Consider the following 14,330-nt stretch of genomic DNA (forward strand, 5'->3'; position numbering starts at 1 on the left):
GCAATGTTTACTACTTAGAGTCACTTTCTAAAAAGCAACTTGAAGTCATTTAGTTGCAACTGAAACTGTGAACAGAGATTTATATGAAAAGTTAATTTTTCCTGTTACAAAATTAATCTAATTTAGGGTTTTTATTTCAGAGGCACTCAAATTTAGATTTAAACAGTCACAGCATAACCTGATCATGCCACAACATTCCTTACATAAAGTAAGAATTACAGAAATTTTTTCTCAATAAATTTAAACTAGTTTCATTTTAATTATGGGATACAGAAAAGTGCTTTTTAAAGATTTCAGCTAGTTGTTGAAGGATCATTTTTAGTCAGCGTTCAGCTCTATTGGAGGATGGATGGCTTATAGGAACAATAGTTGTGAAGAGGGCATTTTTACTTCCCATTCTTGTGTCTTCATGCTGCTGTGTATGATAGAGGTAGGCCATCGCCACCTCCTTTCTCTTAGCCTACTGTGTTTCCATACCGCTCTGGTGTCTGTGACAGGCAGGTTTTGGATGTCAGGAAGTATACATTCAAGTTCTGACCATCTGTCTGTAGCTGTAAAACAGTCTCTCACAGTTGTCCTTAGGTCAGAATGTTGTGGGAAAAAAATTTTCTTTTGTACAGCCAACTAGAATGAATTTTTAGTCTACTTACTCTACTACACTATAACTTTGTCAAAAATAAAGCAGAAAAAGATATCTCCAATAAAAGGAACGCTTAATTCCTATTAGGGGATTGGGAACGTGCCTCTTTGGTAAGAGCAGGTTTTAAATTTGGAAAGTCATGTGAGCTCCTCTGTCCATCACCTTAGGCAGTATACAGTTCACGTTTGTTTTATCATATAAAGAAATAATCTTCAGTAGAGAAAAATAACCTTTTTTTTCTGTAAAGTCCAAGATTACTTTCTGTTAGAAACTAAAAAAAACCCCAGATCTTCAAGTATTTTAAAAACCATGAACTGGGCACAGTTTCAGGCTCTTAGTGTCATTTAAAAAGCTAGGAAACTTTTGAACTTTCCTATTTGAGATCTATTTGAAAATCGTAGATGTGATAATGACTGCTGAGAATCTTAATTGAGAATTCATTTGGTACCTTTAGTTAGAAGAATATTCAGTCACATCATGTCTGTCAGAGGCAAATCTTGGGTATCAGACAGCCTAGAGTCATTCTAGTTCTGATACTCTACATAACTATAAACAGTATCACACACAGTTATCTTTAGGATGAAATGCTCTGAAAAAAATTGTCTTTTGATTTTTAAATGAGTAGTATCTAAAACTGTGTTCTCTAATTAGCCATGTTCAAATGCTACCATAAAATAAAACCTTGATTCAAATGAGCAACTGGTAATAAATTTTGTAAGAATAAATTCCCATTTTATTCTTAGAGTAAGTGTTTTACTCTAAACACTTAAGTAAAACAAGCATGGCATGCAGGATAGAAAAATAATTTCTCTAATGTAAAATTAGGTTGTTCAGTAGTGTCTTTAGATGCTCTAGACCGTAGACTAGGGAACAAATTTAAGGAAAGTTTTCCAAAATTCTGAGCTATAGGGAATGAGCATTAATAGCAATAGTTAGGTTTCCTTTATGAGTTCACAGTTTTGCAGAATAAAACAGAAAAATGTACATTTTGGGGAGCAAGCACTATTTCTTTCTAACTCCAACACTGACATTTTTCTTTCACAGACAGAGAATGACTCTACCCTGCATGTATGACCAATGTAAACATATGCTGTATATCGCCTCTGAGTTACACAGGCTTCAGGTATCTTATGAAGAGTATCTCTGCATGAAAACCTTACTGCTTCTCTCTTCAGGTTGGTAGAACACCTATTCACTTCTAAAATTCACTTCTAAATACATTAAAAGCATGAACTATAGAAGTCTAAAAACAAAGACTTATTTGAATACATAGCATTAATAATTATACCAAGTCTACTACTATTTCCTGCTAGTCAGATAATTTAGATTTTCATAAATGTAAAATTTTAGAATGGCACACCCAGTGATAGCAACATTAGTAAGACAAATAGGTGTCATGGAGAAATAGAGCAGTATGTGAGCCATTCGGGGGTCTCTGTTGATCTGGAATGTGTACAGACTTCCTCTTTCTTTCCTGTGACCTTTGATAACACCACTATAGGAGATGTGGAGACAGAAAGCCAACTAGATTCATTTTTGTTTTTCTACTTCAATGTTACTTGGTCAAATATTTGAGTTATACAATGAGTCCTAAAGTGTATAAGAAATTATGGGAAAAATAGATGCATCCTACAAAAGGTGTGCTTGATTACTTTTAGAGGATTGGTTAATGCAGTGTTGGAGCTGGACTGTTGGACAGAGGTATTGTATCTTGAAAAGAGCAACAAGAGTTTAAACAATCTTGAAAGTTTAGGTAAAGTTAACTGATAGATAAACTGTAACACCTTTGCTAGGTGAAAATAGTCTAAGTAAAACTAGAAAGATTTTGAAAAATACAAAGTGTCCTGTCTATATTAGTAAAAATGTGGCCTTTTCAACAACTAATAAAAAAAGGTCTGTGAACCAGTTAGTATTATAAACTTTAGGCCATTCCAGTAAAAAAGTAAATTTGCAATTTTTTTAAAAGTCTTCATTCCATTAGCAACTGTGGTTTCAAAGTTGCCAAATAACTTTAAGCTATAGATGTTGCATGTGACTTGATCTATTTAAGCTTTTCCAAAGCACTCATCAATCTAAATGCTTTCATACTATCTTTGTTCTACAAAAAGTTGTTTTATGTTAATAGATTTAAGGAGTGTTAATATTTCAATCAAGGTAAGAGAATTTTCCATAACTCATTAACACTGATCTTTAGCTGTAGGTTTTTTAGATACTTTTGCACTACACTTGTTAAAGAAGTGAGCTTGATATTGTTTATAACAGTTAAAGTTCTGATCATGATTTTGATTGATAATATCCAGGTATAGGTCAGTGCCAAGATACTAACCAATCTTATTTGTAAAAAATGATGATTTAAGTTTTATACATAACAGACTTACTGAGCTCTATGTATTTTTTTCATTGTAGATGATAAGAAAAAGTAAACTGAACTAGTACGTATCATTTTTTTTTTGTTTTAAAAGAACAGAATCACAAGGATCAAAATACATACTTTAAGATATAATTAGACTTCTCCTCTAGTAGAATACTGGAATAGGTACCTTAACCTCACACTAAAAATGCTGGATGAAAAAAATTAAAAACTAAGTACAGGCAGGAACCCAAAGAAGTAAGCTGTACTCTGAAACTAGCTTTCTCTTAGAGGGTATTTGCAGAACCTGGTGTGAATTAAATATTTAGTAAGTTTAAAGACAGGGGTTGGAAATAGAAGTAAAAGTAAAGAAAGAATGGATGGATCTAAAAGCAGATTAGACAGATTTAAAGAGACCTTTAAACAGAAATATCTGAAGAAATTAGCCAGAATACACTTTTTAAAATGCATATATACATATGTGTGTATTATGTGTATATGTAAATGAACAAGAGGTAAGAGGCATGATTGAGAGAGAAGACCTAAAACAATGCTTCACAACTCTTCTCATGTCATAACAAACATGACAGATAGCATTTGTACAGCATAGTACACTGAGGTAAATGAGCAAGGCCACTTGCAAACAGTGGTGACCAGCATAGCAGATAATTATCTTAACATATTAGTAACCCATTCACAGTATATCAGTTAAAAACACCTCTGGTCTGACATAATCATCAGAGATCCAAAATAAAAAGTTAAAGAGAATAGGGAAAAATATTATACAAAGAGATAATGGCTGAAACTAAAGACCCAAAACCCCATATCCAGGCAGCTCAATGAATTCCACAGAACATATAAAGAAAATCCAGCTGATTAACAAGGTCAACGAGAAAATCACCAAATAGGCAGAGAAAAGAGATCTTCAAAGGAGAGGCAATTTAACCAAACAGCAGCAACTGAAGAAAATACAATGATTCTTTTCAAAATGCTGAGGAAAAAATTGAAAAATGAAGGCTGGACTTCTAGTTTCAGTGCTGACAAGTAAACAACTTGGAAGCTATCACTCCCCTCCTCACAACAAGAAAAAGCTGAACAGACTAAAAATCAGTGACTTTTCTTAGATCCATCAGAGAATTGAGGTCACAGGGCAAACCACCACCTTAAAATCTGGAGAAACAGGCAAATACAGAGAAGCACAGCCAAGATCAGCTTACTAGGAACAGAAGCTACCGGAGCTGGTAACTAGTAGGAATACTTATGGTAATTTTGATGAACTGCTGGAGACTAAGTGAGGAACAGACTGACAATTAAAAACTCCTGGGGACCCAGTCTTAGGAGGTTTGTCCCCCACACTCTCTTGAGTTTACCTCCAGGAGCCCCACCAAGTTCTCATGCTGAAGATCGGAGAAGATTCCCTCATGTTTCTGCCCTCTAAGGGACACTGCTGTAATAGAGCTTCATCTGACTTGGGGGAAAGGGCAAATAGATAACTCCAGCCCCAGTCTCGCTTCCTATCTCATGCAAGGGAAGGGGGTGGGGGAAGAAGGGAAAAAAAAGGGTCCAGAACCACTTCTGAAGGTAACAGGCCAGGGACTCAGGCCTACTAAAAAAACTGAAATTTAATTTAAAAAGTATAAAACACTCCCTATCCCCAACACCTTACCACCACATGAGCAGTATAACATAACTGGATTACAATTGAAAGAGCTACAGAACACAACCATATAAGAAAGAGTTCTTAGGGAAACCCAAAGACAACAGGGTGGGGAGTTGTGGGGGAGACTGAAACCTCTTAACACCTTACAGCTATAGCAAATATTAAACACAGCTCAGATCCTAGCCAGATTAACATAAAACCTCACACCAAAAGCCCGGTTACCTCAGTTCTAATGCCACATCCAGCTTTTAGCAAAAAATTACAAGTCATGCTAAAAGGCAAGAAAGAACATAGTCTGAAGAGACAAACAAGCATCAGAATCAGACAGATATGACACAGATGTTGTAATTATCAGATAGAGAATTCAAAATAACTACAATTTAATATGTTAAGAGCTCTAATGGAAAAAGTAAACATGCAAAAACATATGGGTAATGTAAGCAGAGAGTTTGAAACTCTAAGAAAGAACCAAAAGGAAATGCTAGAAATTAAAACTACTGTAACAGAAATAAAGAATGCTGTTGATAGGCTCATCATTAGACTGGACCCAGCCAAGGAAAAAACCATTGAGCTTGGTGACACATCAATGGAAACTTCCCAAACTCAAATGTAGACAGAAAAAAGAATGAAAAAAATGGACCAGAATATTCAAGAACTGTGGGGACAATTACAAAAGGTGTAACATACAAGTATTGGGAATATCAGAAATGAAAGAGAGGAATGGAAAAAATATTTGAAGTTATAATGGCTGAGAATTTTCCAAAATTAATGACAGACACCAAACATAAATCCAGGAACCTCAGAAACACCAAGAAAGATAAACACCAAAAAATCAAAACCTAGGCATATTTTACTCAAAGAATCCAGTGGAAAATAACAGCTTAGCTATAGAGGGACAAGGATAAGAATTACATCAGAATTCTAATCAGAAACCATGCAAACAAAAAGGGAAAGGAATCACCAATCTAGAATTCTGTATCCAGTGAAATTATCCTTCAGAAGTGAAGGTGAAATACAGACCTTCTCAAACAAAAACTGCATTACTCATTAGTATACCTGCCTTGCATAAAATGTTAAAAGAAGTTCTTCCGAACTTCCAACAAATAAGTGGAAGGATATTCCCTGCTCGTGGATTGGAAGAATTAATACTGTCAAAATGTCCATCCTACCTAAATCAATCTACAGATTCAATGCAATCCCTACCAAAATTCCAATGGCGTTTTTCACAGAAATAGAACAAACAATTCTAAAGTGTGTATGGAGCCATACAAGAGCCAGAATAGGTAAAGCAATCTTAAGAAAGAAGAACAAAGCTGGAGGCATTATACTCCCTGGTTTCACAAGCTGTATTACAAAACTATAGTAATCAAAAGAGTATGGTATAGGCATAAAAACAGATCGTTCAGTGGAACATAACAGGGAGCCTGGAAATAAACCCATGCATATGCGGTCAATTTAATTTACAACAAAGAAGCCAAGAATATACAAAGGACAGTCTCTTCAATAAATAATGTTGGAAAAACTGGACAGCCACATGCAAAAGAAGGAAATGACCATTATCTCACACCATACACAAAAATTAACTCAAAATGGATCAAAGACCTGAAACCATGAAACTCCTAGAAGAAAACATAGGTGGTAGCTCTTGACATCAGTCTTGGCATGATTTTTTGGGTCTGACATCAAAAGCAAAGGCAACAAAAGCAAAACTAGACAAGTGGGATTACATCAAATGAAAAATCTCTGCACAGCAAAGGAAACCATCCACAAAATGGCAACCTACCAAATGGGAGAAAATATTTACAAACTATATAGCTGATAAGGGGCTAACATCCAAAATATATAAAACTCAATAGGAAAAAAAAATTCAATTTTTAAAAACGGGCAGAGTATCTGAATGGACATTTTTCCAAAGACCACATAGAGATGGCCAACAGGTACCATGAAAAGATGCTCCATGTCACTAATTATCAGAGAAACCCAAATCAAAACCACAATGAGATATCACCTCACACCTGTAAGAATGGCTGTTATCAAAAAGACAACAAATAACAACTGTTGGCAAGGGTATGGAGAAAAGGGAACCCTTGAACACTGCTGGTGGGAATGTAAACCGGTGCAGCCACTATGGAAAACAGTAAGGAGGATCCTCAAAAAGTTAAAAATAGAACTACCATAGGATCCAGCAATTCCACTTCTGGGTATTTATCTGAAGAAAATGAAGACATTAACCCAAAAAGATAGATACAGCCTCATATTTATTGAAGGATTATTGACAATAGCCAAGATATGGAAACCTACGAGTCTATCGTCAGATGAATGAAGAAAATGTGTGTCTGTGGATATTATTCAGCGATAAAAAAGAAGGAAATCTTGCCATCAGTGACAACATAGATAGACCTTGAGGGCATTATGCTAAGTGAAATAAATCAGGCAAAGACAAATACCATATAATCTCACTTACATGTGGAATATAAAAACAAAACAAGCTCATGAATACAGAGAACAGATTGGTGGTTGCAGGGCAGGGGGAAGTGGGAGAAATGGATACAGGGGGCTAAAAAGTACAAATTTCCAGCTATAAAATAAGTCATGGGTATATAATGCATAGCATGGTGACTATAGTTATATTGTATATTTGAAAGTTGCTAAGAGAGTAAATCTTACAAGTTTTCAACACAAGGAAAAAATTTTTCTAACCTTGTGTGGTAATGGATGTTAACTAGACTTGTGATCATTTTGCAATATATACAAATATCTAATCATTACACTGTACACCTGAAACTAATGTTATATGTCAACTATATCCAGATTTTAAAAAATAAAATTTTTTGTTTTACAGACTGGCACCTGAGCTAACATGTGTTGCCAATCTTCTTTCTTTGTTTTTCCCCCTCCTTCTTCTCCCTTAGGCCCCCCAATATACAGTTGTATATTCTAGTCGTAAGGTCCTTCTGGTTGTGCTATGTGGGACACCACCTCAGCATGGCTTGATGAGTGGTGCTAGGTCCGCACCGGCAAAACCCTGGGCCACTGAAGCAGAGTGCATGAACTTAACCACTCAGCCATGGGGCCAGCCCCCCAAAAAATAAAAATTTTTTTAAAATCCAGTGAGAAAGATAGAGAAGGAAACAGACTCAGGGAGCTTATACTCAACTCCATGGGACAAGTAAGAATTTTTAAGACTTTGCTCCTAAATCTACTGCTTTTCCTCTATTTCAGCATTTTCTAAGATGCCATCACAAGTGAGGTTTGGGAAACAATGTGTTCCCTTCCCTACAGTGTGCATAATCATAGCTTTAGAAGTCCTGAAAACCATAAATCTGCCTAACTTTGTATTAAACATTCAGTTTTGCTTAAATTTTGACCATCAAAACCTTTTTTCCCTAACCATTATTAACACAGAACCAGAGTTCCTAGAAGCACACTTTAAGAAATGTAGCACTCTACTGGGGCTGGCCCCGTGGCCGAGTGGTTAAGTTTGCGCGCTCCGCTGCAGGCGGCCCAGTGTTTCGTTGGTTCGAATCCTGGGCGCGGACATGGCACCGCTCATCAGACCACGCTGAGGCAGCGTCCCACATGCCACAACTAGAAGAACCCACAAGGAAGAATACACAACTATGTACCGGGGGGCTTTGGGGAGAAAAAAGGAAAAAATAAAATCTTAAAAAAAAAAAAAAAAAAAAAAAAAGAAATGTAGCACTCTATAAATGTCATAACTCTGTAAGAGTAAGTGAAACCACAATTAACCCTCAGTTCACAGTCCTTAGAAGTATCAGCTTTTGAAGAGCAATAAAAAAAAATGATTTTATACCAATTTTATGATCCAGAATCCATGAGGTATTTTCTGTATTTCTAAGTATATAAGGGAAGGACAGATATTTGCTCCCCAGTAAGGCATATTTATAGGCTACATAAAAAATCAAGTTTCTTTGTAGATTGGAATCATATCAACTCAGTATGTTAACACATTGATTAATAAGATGTATTGCATGCTGATTTTAAGTTCTAATTGAATGGTGATATTACAGATATTCCAAGATGTAACTGGTGGAATAAACACTGTTGTTGAAGCCTTCTATGTTTGTACTAGAATTAAACTCAAGGGCAGAATGACAGTCACTGTATTATTCACTTGGTCTTCAAACTAGCTTTGTGAACTAGGAAGGAGGTGTCATCACCAGCTGCATTTTACAGATGAGAAACAATGTGATTTACCCAAGGTTAAGTCTTCCGGTTTTCTATTATCCCATATTCTCTCTTGGCTGTAGTTTCAAGATCCTTTGAAAATGCTTATATTTCAATAGAATGTAATACTAGTATATAGATAATGTAAGTTATGAAGTGTGCTCTTAATAATAAATGCCCTACTTGCATATATGAAAAGTTATCACAAGAAAATTCTTTAATTGATTACATCTTAACCTTTTAGTTCCTAAGGAAGGTTTGAAGAGCCAAGATCTGTTTGATGAAATCAGAATGACCTACATCAAAGAGCTAGGAAAAGCCATTGTCAAGAGGGAAGGTAACTCCAGTCAGAACTGGCAGCGGTTTTATCAACTGACAAAACTCTTGGACTCCATGCATGATGTAAGCGTCAAACATAAATTCAAATATCAAGGATTTTCTGAGATATAAAGTATGTTCTGATAGGTGTATATAATTATACACCAATAGTTAGTTAGTTTGTGGATTTTGGTGATGGTTTGAGTTCAATTTGTGAACTTCAGTTTGACACACATTTTTCCTAAGGCAAATTATGAAATATCATTTCATCTGGTCATGTACATATAAATTCATGATGCTGGTACAGAGAATTTAACAGCACTATTTTTAAAAAGGTAGAATTCCTTATTTTTGTATGATTAATCCATTAAATTAGAGTATGTCCTTCATATATTATGGTACTTACAGCTCATCATGAAACACTTAATTCCATATAATTCTATATACAATTTAAGGAATTCAAAATGTATTTGGTACCTGAGTGCTCATTTTATTTAATTAAACTACTTTTTAACCTGGGGAAGTCCAGCAGAGATTGGTGTATTACAGTCAGATATTTAAAAAGAAAGAAAAAATTAGAGGCCAACAAGCATGAGATGTCCCTTCTGATACGTTTCTATGTCTTCTCTTGCAGGTGGTTGAAAACCTCCTTAACTATTGCTTCCAGACATTTTTGGATAAGACCATGAGTATTGAATTCCCAGAGATGTTAGCTGAAATCATCACCAATCAGATACCAAAATATTCAAATGGAAATATCAAAAAACTTCTGTTTCATCAAAAGTGACTGCCTTAATAAGAGAGGTTGCCTTAAAGAAAGTTGAATTTATAGCTTTTATTGTACAAAAAAATCAATTTGTCCTGTAGCTGTTTTGTTGTTTTACTTTTTTCTTTTTTTGTTATGGTCTGGTTTTTGTTTTCGTTTTGTTTAAATACGCACTACATGTGGTTTCTAGAGGGCCAAGACTTGGCAACTGAAGCAACTAAGCCATCACTTTTCAGTGATGGGAAAAGTATAAAGTGATAGTTGGTGGGTCCCAGAAATTAGAAACAATGATTTGGGGGTACTCTCCACTGTCAGAGAGGGATGGCATCTAAACCGCCAGTGCCCGAAGTCTGCTGACAAACTTTCTGCTCATACTTTTCACAGTTAGCTGGACAAAATTTTCTAGACTTTTTGTTGGTGTATTTTCCCCTGTATAGTTAGGATAGCATTTTTTCATTTATGCATGGAAACCTGAAAAAAGTTTACAAGTGTATCAGAAAAGGGAAGTTGTGCCTTTTATAGCTATTACTGTCTGGTTTTAACAATTTCCTTTATATTCAGTGAACTACGCTTGCTCATTTTTTCTTACATAGTTTTTGTATTCAAGTTATTGTACAGCTGTTTAAGATAGGCAGCTAGTTCATAGCTTTCCTAAGTAAACTCTAAACATTAATCTTCTGTGTGAAAATGGGTTGGTGCTTCTAACCTGATGGCACTTAGCTATCAGAAGACCACAAAAATTGACTCAAATCTCCAGTATTCTTTTCAAAAAAGCTCACATTTTGTATATATCTGCTTCAGTGGAGAATTAAATAGATTGTGCAAATTAACCATCCTAACTGGTGTAGAGCACCTAGTCCAGTGACCTGGCTAAACTGTGGAGGATGATTGCAAAAGACTAATTTAAAAAAAAACAAAAAACAAAACTACCAAGAGGTCCTGTTTGTATTTAATGCCCTATCTCTGCAATGGTTAGATGGCAAAAAAGTTGGTAAACTGTCTTTCAGGACCTTTTGTTGTAGTTTGTATAACTTCTTAAAAGTTATGATTCCAGATAACCAGCTGAAATAAGCTGAGAGATTTTAATCAGACCAAGTAATTCATCTCACTAACCTTCACCCAAAAAAGAAATCTCTAATATGGCAAAAGCGGCTAGACACCCATTTTCACATTCCCATCTGTCACCAATTGGTCTATCTTTCCTGGTGGTACAGGAAAGCTCAGCTACTGATTTATGTGATTTAGAAATGTATGTCAGACTTCCATGTTTGTAAAACTACATATCCCTCACATCCCTATGTGTGCCATAGAATTTAACAAAAGCCTTGTGAATTTCTCCTCCTTGCTGTTGAGAGTTATTTTAAACAAAATAGAAGCTGTAGTAGCCCTTTCTGTGTGCACCTTACCAACTTTCTGTAAACTCAAAACATATTTACTAAGCCACAAGAAATTTGATTTCTATTCAAGGTGGCCAAATTATTTGTGTAACAGAAAACTGAAAATCTAATATTAAAAATATGAAACTTCTAATATATTTTTATATTTAGTTATAGTTTCAGATATATATCATATTGGTATTCACTAATCTGGGAAGGGAAGGGCTACTGCAGCTTTACATGCAATTTATTAAAATGACTGTAAAATAGCTTGTATAGTGTAAAATAAGAATGATTTTTAGATGAGATTGTTTTATCCTGACATGTTATATATTTTTTGTAGGGGTCAAAGAAATGTTGATGGATAACCTATATGATTTATAGAGTGTGCAAGCATTCATACAGGCAGCAGTGGTCTCAGAAACCAAACAGGTTTGCCCTAGGTGAAGAAGGAAATGGAGACTGGCCCTGTGTGCAGTGAAGGTTGCTGAGGCTCCATCCCATTCAGATCACAGAGGAAGTAATCCTCTGCCTCCCAGAATGACCACCCTTCTCATTCCAACAGTGAGTGTGTCAGCGCAGGTTTAGTTTACTAAATCTCCCCTTGCGCTAAAGTGTGTAAACAGGGGGCAGAAGGTGATGCTTACACACTTAAAGGCACTATCTAATAGCAGAGTTACTTTCACATACAGCCTCTCCAACAGTTTAATAAAAACAGAGGCTTTAGAAGTTTTGCAATAATATGCATAGAGGTACCAGCAATATGTAAATAGTGCAGAATCTCATAGGTTGCCAATAATACACTAATTCCTTTCTATCCTACAAGAGTTCATTTCCAAACAAAATGAAGACATGTTTCTGTTTTCTTTGAATGCTTTTTGAATGTTATTTGTTATTTTTCAGTATTTTGGAAAAATTATTTAATAAAAAATGTAATCATTTGCTTTTTGGATGCTCTCTAAAAGGGAATGTTCCTTTTGTAATGGTTTAAATTGATCTCAAAGTATTTTAAGATGGTTTGTAACCCAACTGGATGTGAAATTTTTGGTGCCTAAGAAATACCGCTTGAATATTATCAATGACAGTGTTAAGTTTCAAAAAGAGCTTCTGAAAGATAAATTATTGTTCATTTGTAGAATGTTATGTGGTTAAAACCAGAAAGCACATCACACATTAATCTCATTTTAGTCCCAACAACCTTGGCTCTCAAAAAGTAGAGCTCAGTGAAAAAAATATATGCACTTTGTTGTTAAAAGGAAATCAGCTGACATTCATAAAATAAAATTATATGAGGCTGTACATTATATGGAAAAATAAGCTGTGCCCTTTTAGAATATGTGGGAAAGAAGAAAGGTACCTTATGTTCGAGTATAATTACGGATTTAAGTGAAAAAGGATATGGTGCTATTTGAATGCAGCTTCATTTTCTATGTATGTGGTATCTTGCCATCCCAAACTAAGTTGGTAGTAACTTCAGTGAGAAGTGACGACATGCCTAAGTGACAAACAACAAATCCTGCAAAGTATTTTAATTACTGGTGGAAAAAAGTGACCCTCTCAGTGTTTTCAGGCCTTGCTGTGGAATACTATACAAGCCCTTTTAGGGCATATATACCCAATTGTCTAAAACTATGGGAGAGAAACCTAAAAGAGCACCCGCCTTCTCCTGAAGAAAAAATAAAATAGCACCTCAAAAGGAAAACTAACATGATTAGTGTCTTATAAAGAGCTTGATAATTAGCAAAGGATGAGCTCTGGATATGCATATAAAGGAAAGTCAACCTCACTTCAGAATGGGGGAGTGGGATGAGCAATTCCAATTTTACTTATCTATACAACCTATTATCATTGTCTTTTCATTTAAATTTGCTGTTCTGTTAAATACCCTAAAACTACATCACCATAGAATGGTGATCTGTCAAGAACCATGACAGCACTCAATGAGATTTCCATCTTGGTTGGTCACCCAAAAGACCGTAGCTGTAGATGAATGTGTTTTTATGTGCTTGGTTTGCGAGTTGGAAGGGAAAATAAGAGTGAAAGGAGGACACTTTAACCACTTTGAATGGAAGTGTCATCATTTTCCAGACTATTATCAGTCAGCCTGGTCCACAAGGACTAGTGACCAGGTTTTCGGGAAAGGATTAGCTTCTCTCTAGAAAATGCCTCAAAGAAGGATTTTATTTTCTGATGAAAGGCTGTATGAAAATGCCCTCCTCAAATAACTTGCTTAACTACATATAGATTCAAGTGTGTCAATATTCTATTTTGTATATTAAACAAATGCTATATAATGGGGACAAATCTATATTATACTGTGTATGGATGGCATTATTAAGAAGCTTTTTCATTATTTTTTATCACAGTAATTTTAAAATGTGTAAAAATTAAAACCAGTGACTCCTGTTTAAAAATAAAAGTTGTAGTTTTTTATTCATGCTAAATAATAATCTGTAGTAAAAAAAAAAAAAAAATGTCTTTTTACCTACGCAGTGAAATGTCAGATTGTAAAATCTTGTGTGGAAACGTTTAACTTTTATTTTTCATTTAAATTTGCTGTTCTGGTATTACCAAACCACACATTTGTACTGAATTGGCAGTAAATGTTAGTTAGCCATTTATAGCAATGCCAAATATGGAGAAACATCATAATAAAAAAACCTGCTTTTTCATTATGTGACTCCAATGTGCTTTTGTAGAACTTGTGCAGTTCCAATTTTTCTACTTTTTTTCCTCCACCTACTGAAGGTAGTTATCACTTCAGGAATCTTAAGATGCTAAAATGGACATTTAAATGTCAATGTGGCAATGTCTGCATGCTAATATGGCATAAATTCAAAATGAGCTTAACTTTGGTGCCAAAGACCCAAAGACTATCCTATCCATGCTTCAAAGGGTCACGTGCCAATTACTGCAAAGGGTACTGAGGGAAGGAAGAACTCACTCCCGAAGGCTTCTCCAAATATAACTGTCTTTATCATGAAAAATGACATTTTATGGAAACAAATGTTACCTAGTCAAAATTCTTAGCT

At 35.2% G+C, this 14,330-nt stretch overlaps 1 protein-coding gene across 18 annotated transcripts in view; it reads left to right on the forward strand.

Moving 5' to 3' along the window:
* Window positions 1-13,970, forward strand: part of NR3C1 (nuclear receptor subfamily 3 group C member 1) — a 112,770-nt gene extending 98,800 nt beyond the window's left edge. For 12 of the 18 annotated variants that reach the window (XM_008520531.2, XM_008520535.2, XM_070570497.1 and 9 more), the window contains exons 7-9: window positions 1,685-1,815; window positions 9,083-9,240; window positions 9,791-13,970. In XM_008520531.2, coding sequence (XP_008518753.1) covers window positions 1,685-1,815; window positions 9,083-9,240; window positions 9,791-9,943 — 442 coding nt within the window. In that variant the 3' untranslated portion in view covers window positions 9,944-13,970. Of the gene's footprint in view, window positions 1-1,684; window positions 1,816-3,046; window positions 3,073-9,082; window positions 9,241-9,790 lie in introns of all 18 variants that reach the window. The other 6 variants (XR_011525503.1, XR_011525502.1, XR_011525500.1 and 3 more) reach the window with 1 other exon arrangement.
* Window positions 13,971-14,330: the final 360 nt, after the last annotated feature.

The sequence above is a fragment of the Equus przewalskii genome, chromosome 13, assembly GCF_037783145.1.
Source record: "Equus przewalskii isolate Varuska chromosome 13, EquPr2, whole genome shotgun sequence".
Classification (NCBI taxonomy): domain Eukaryota; kingdom Metazoa; phylum Chordata; class Mammalia; order Perissodactyla; family Equidae; genus Equus; species Equus przewalskii.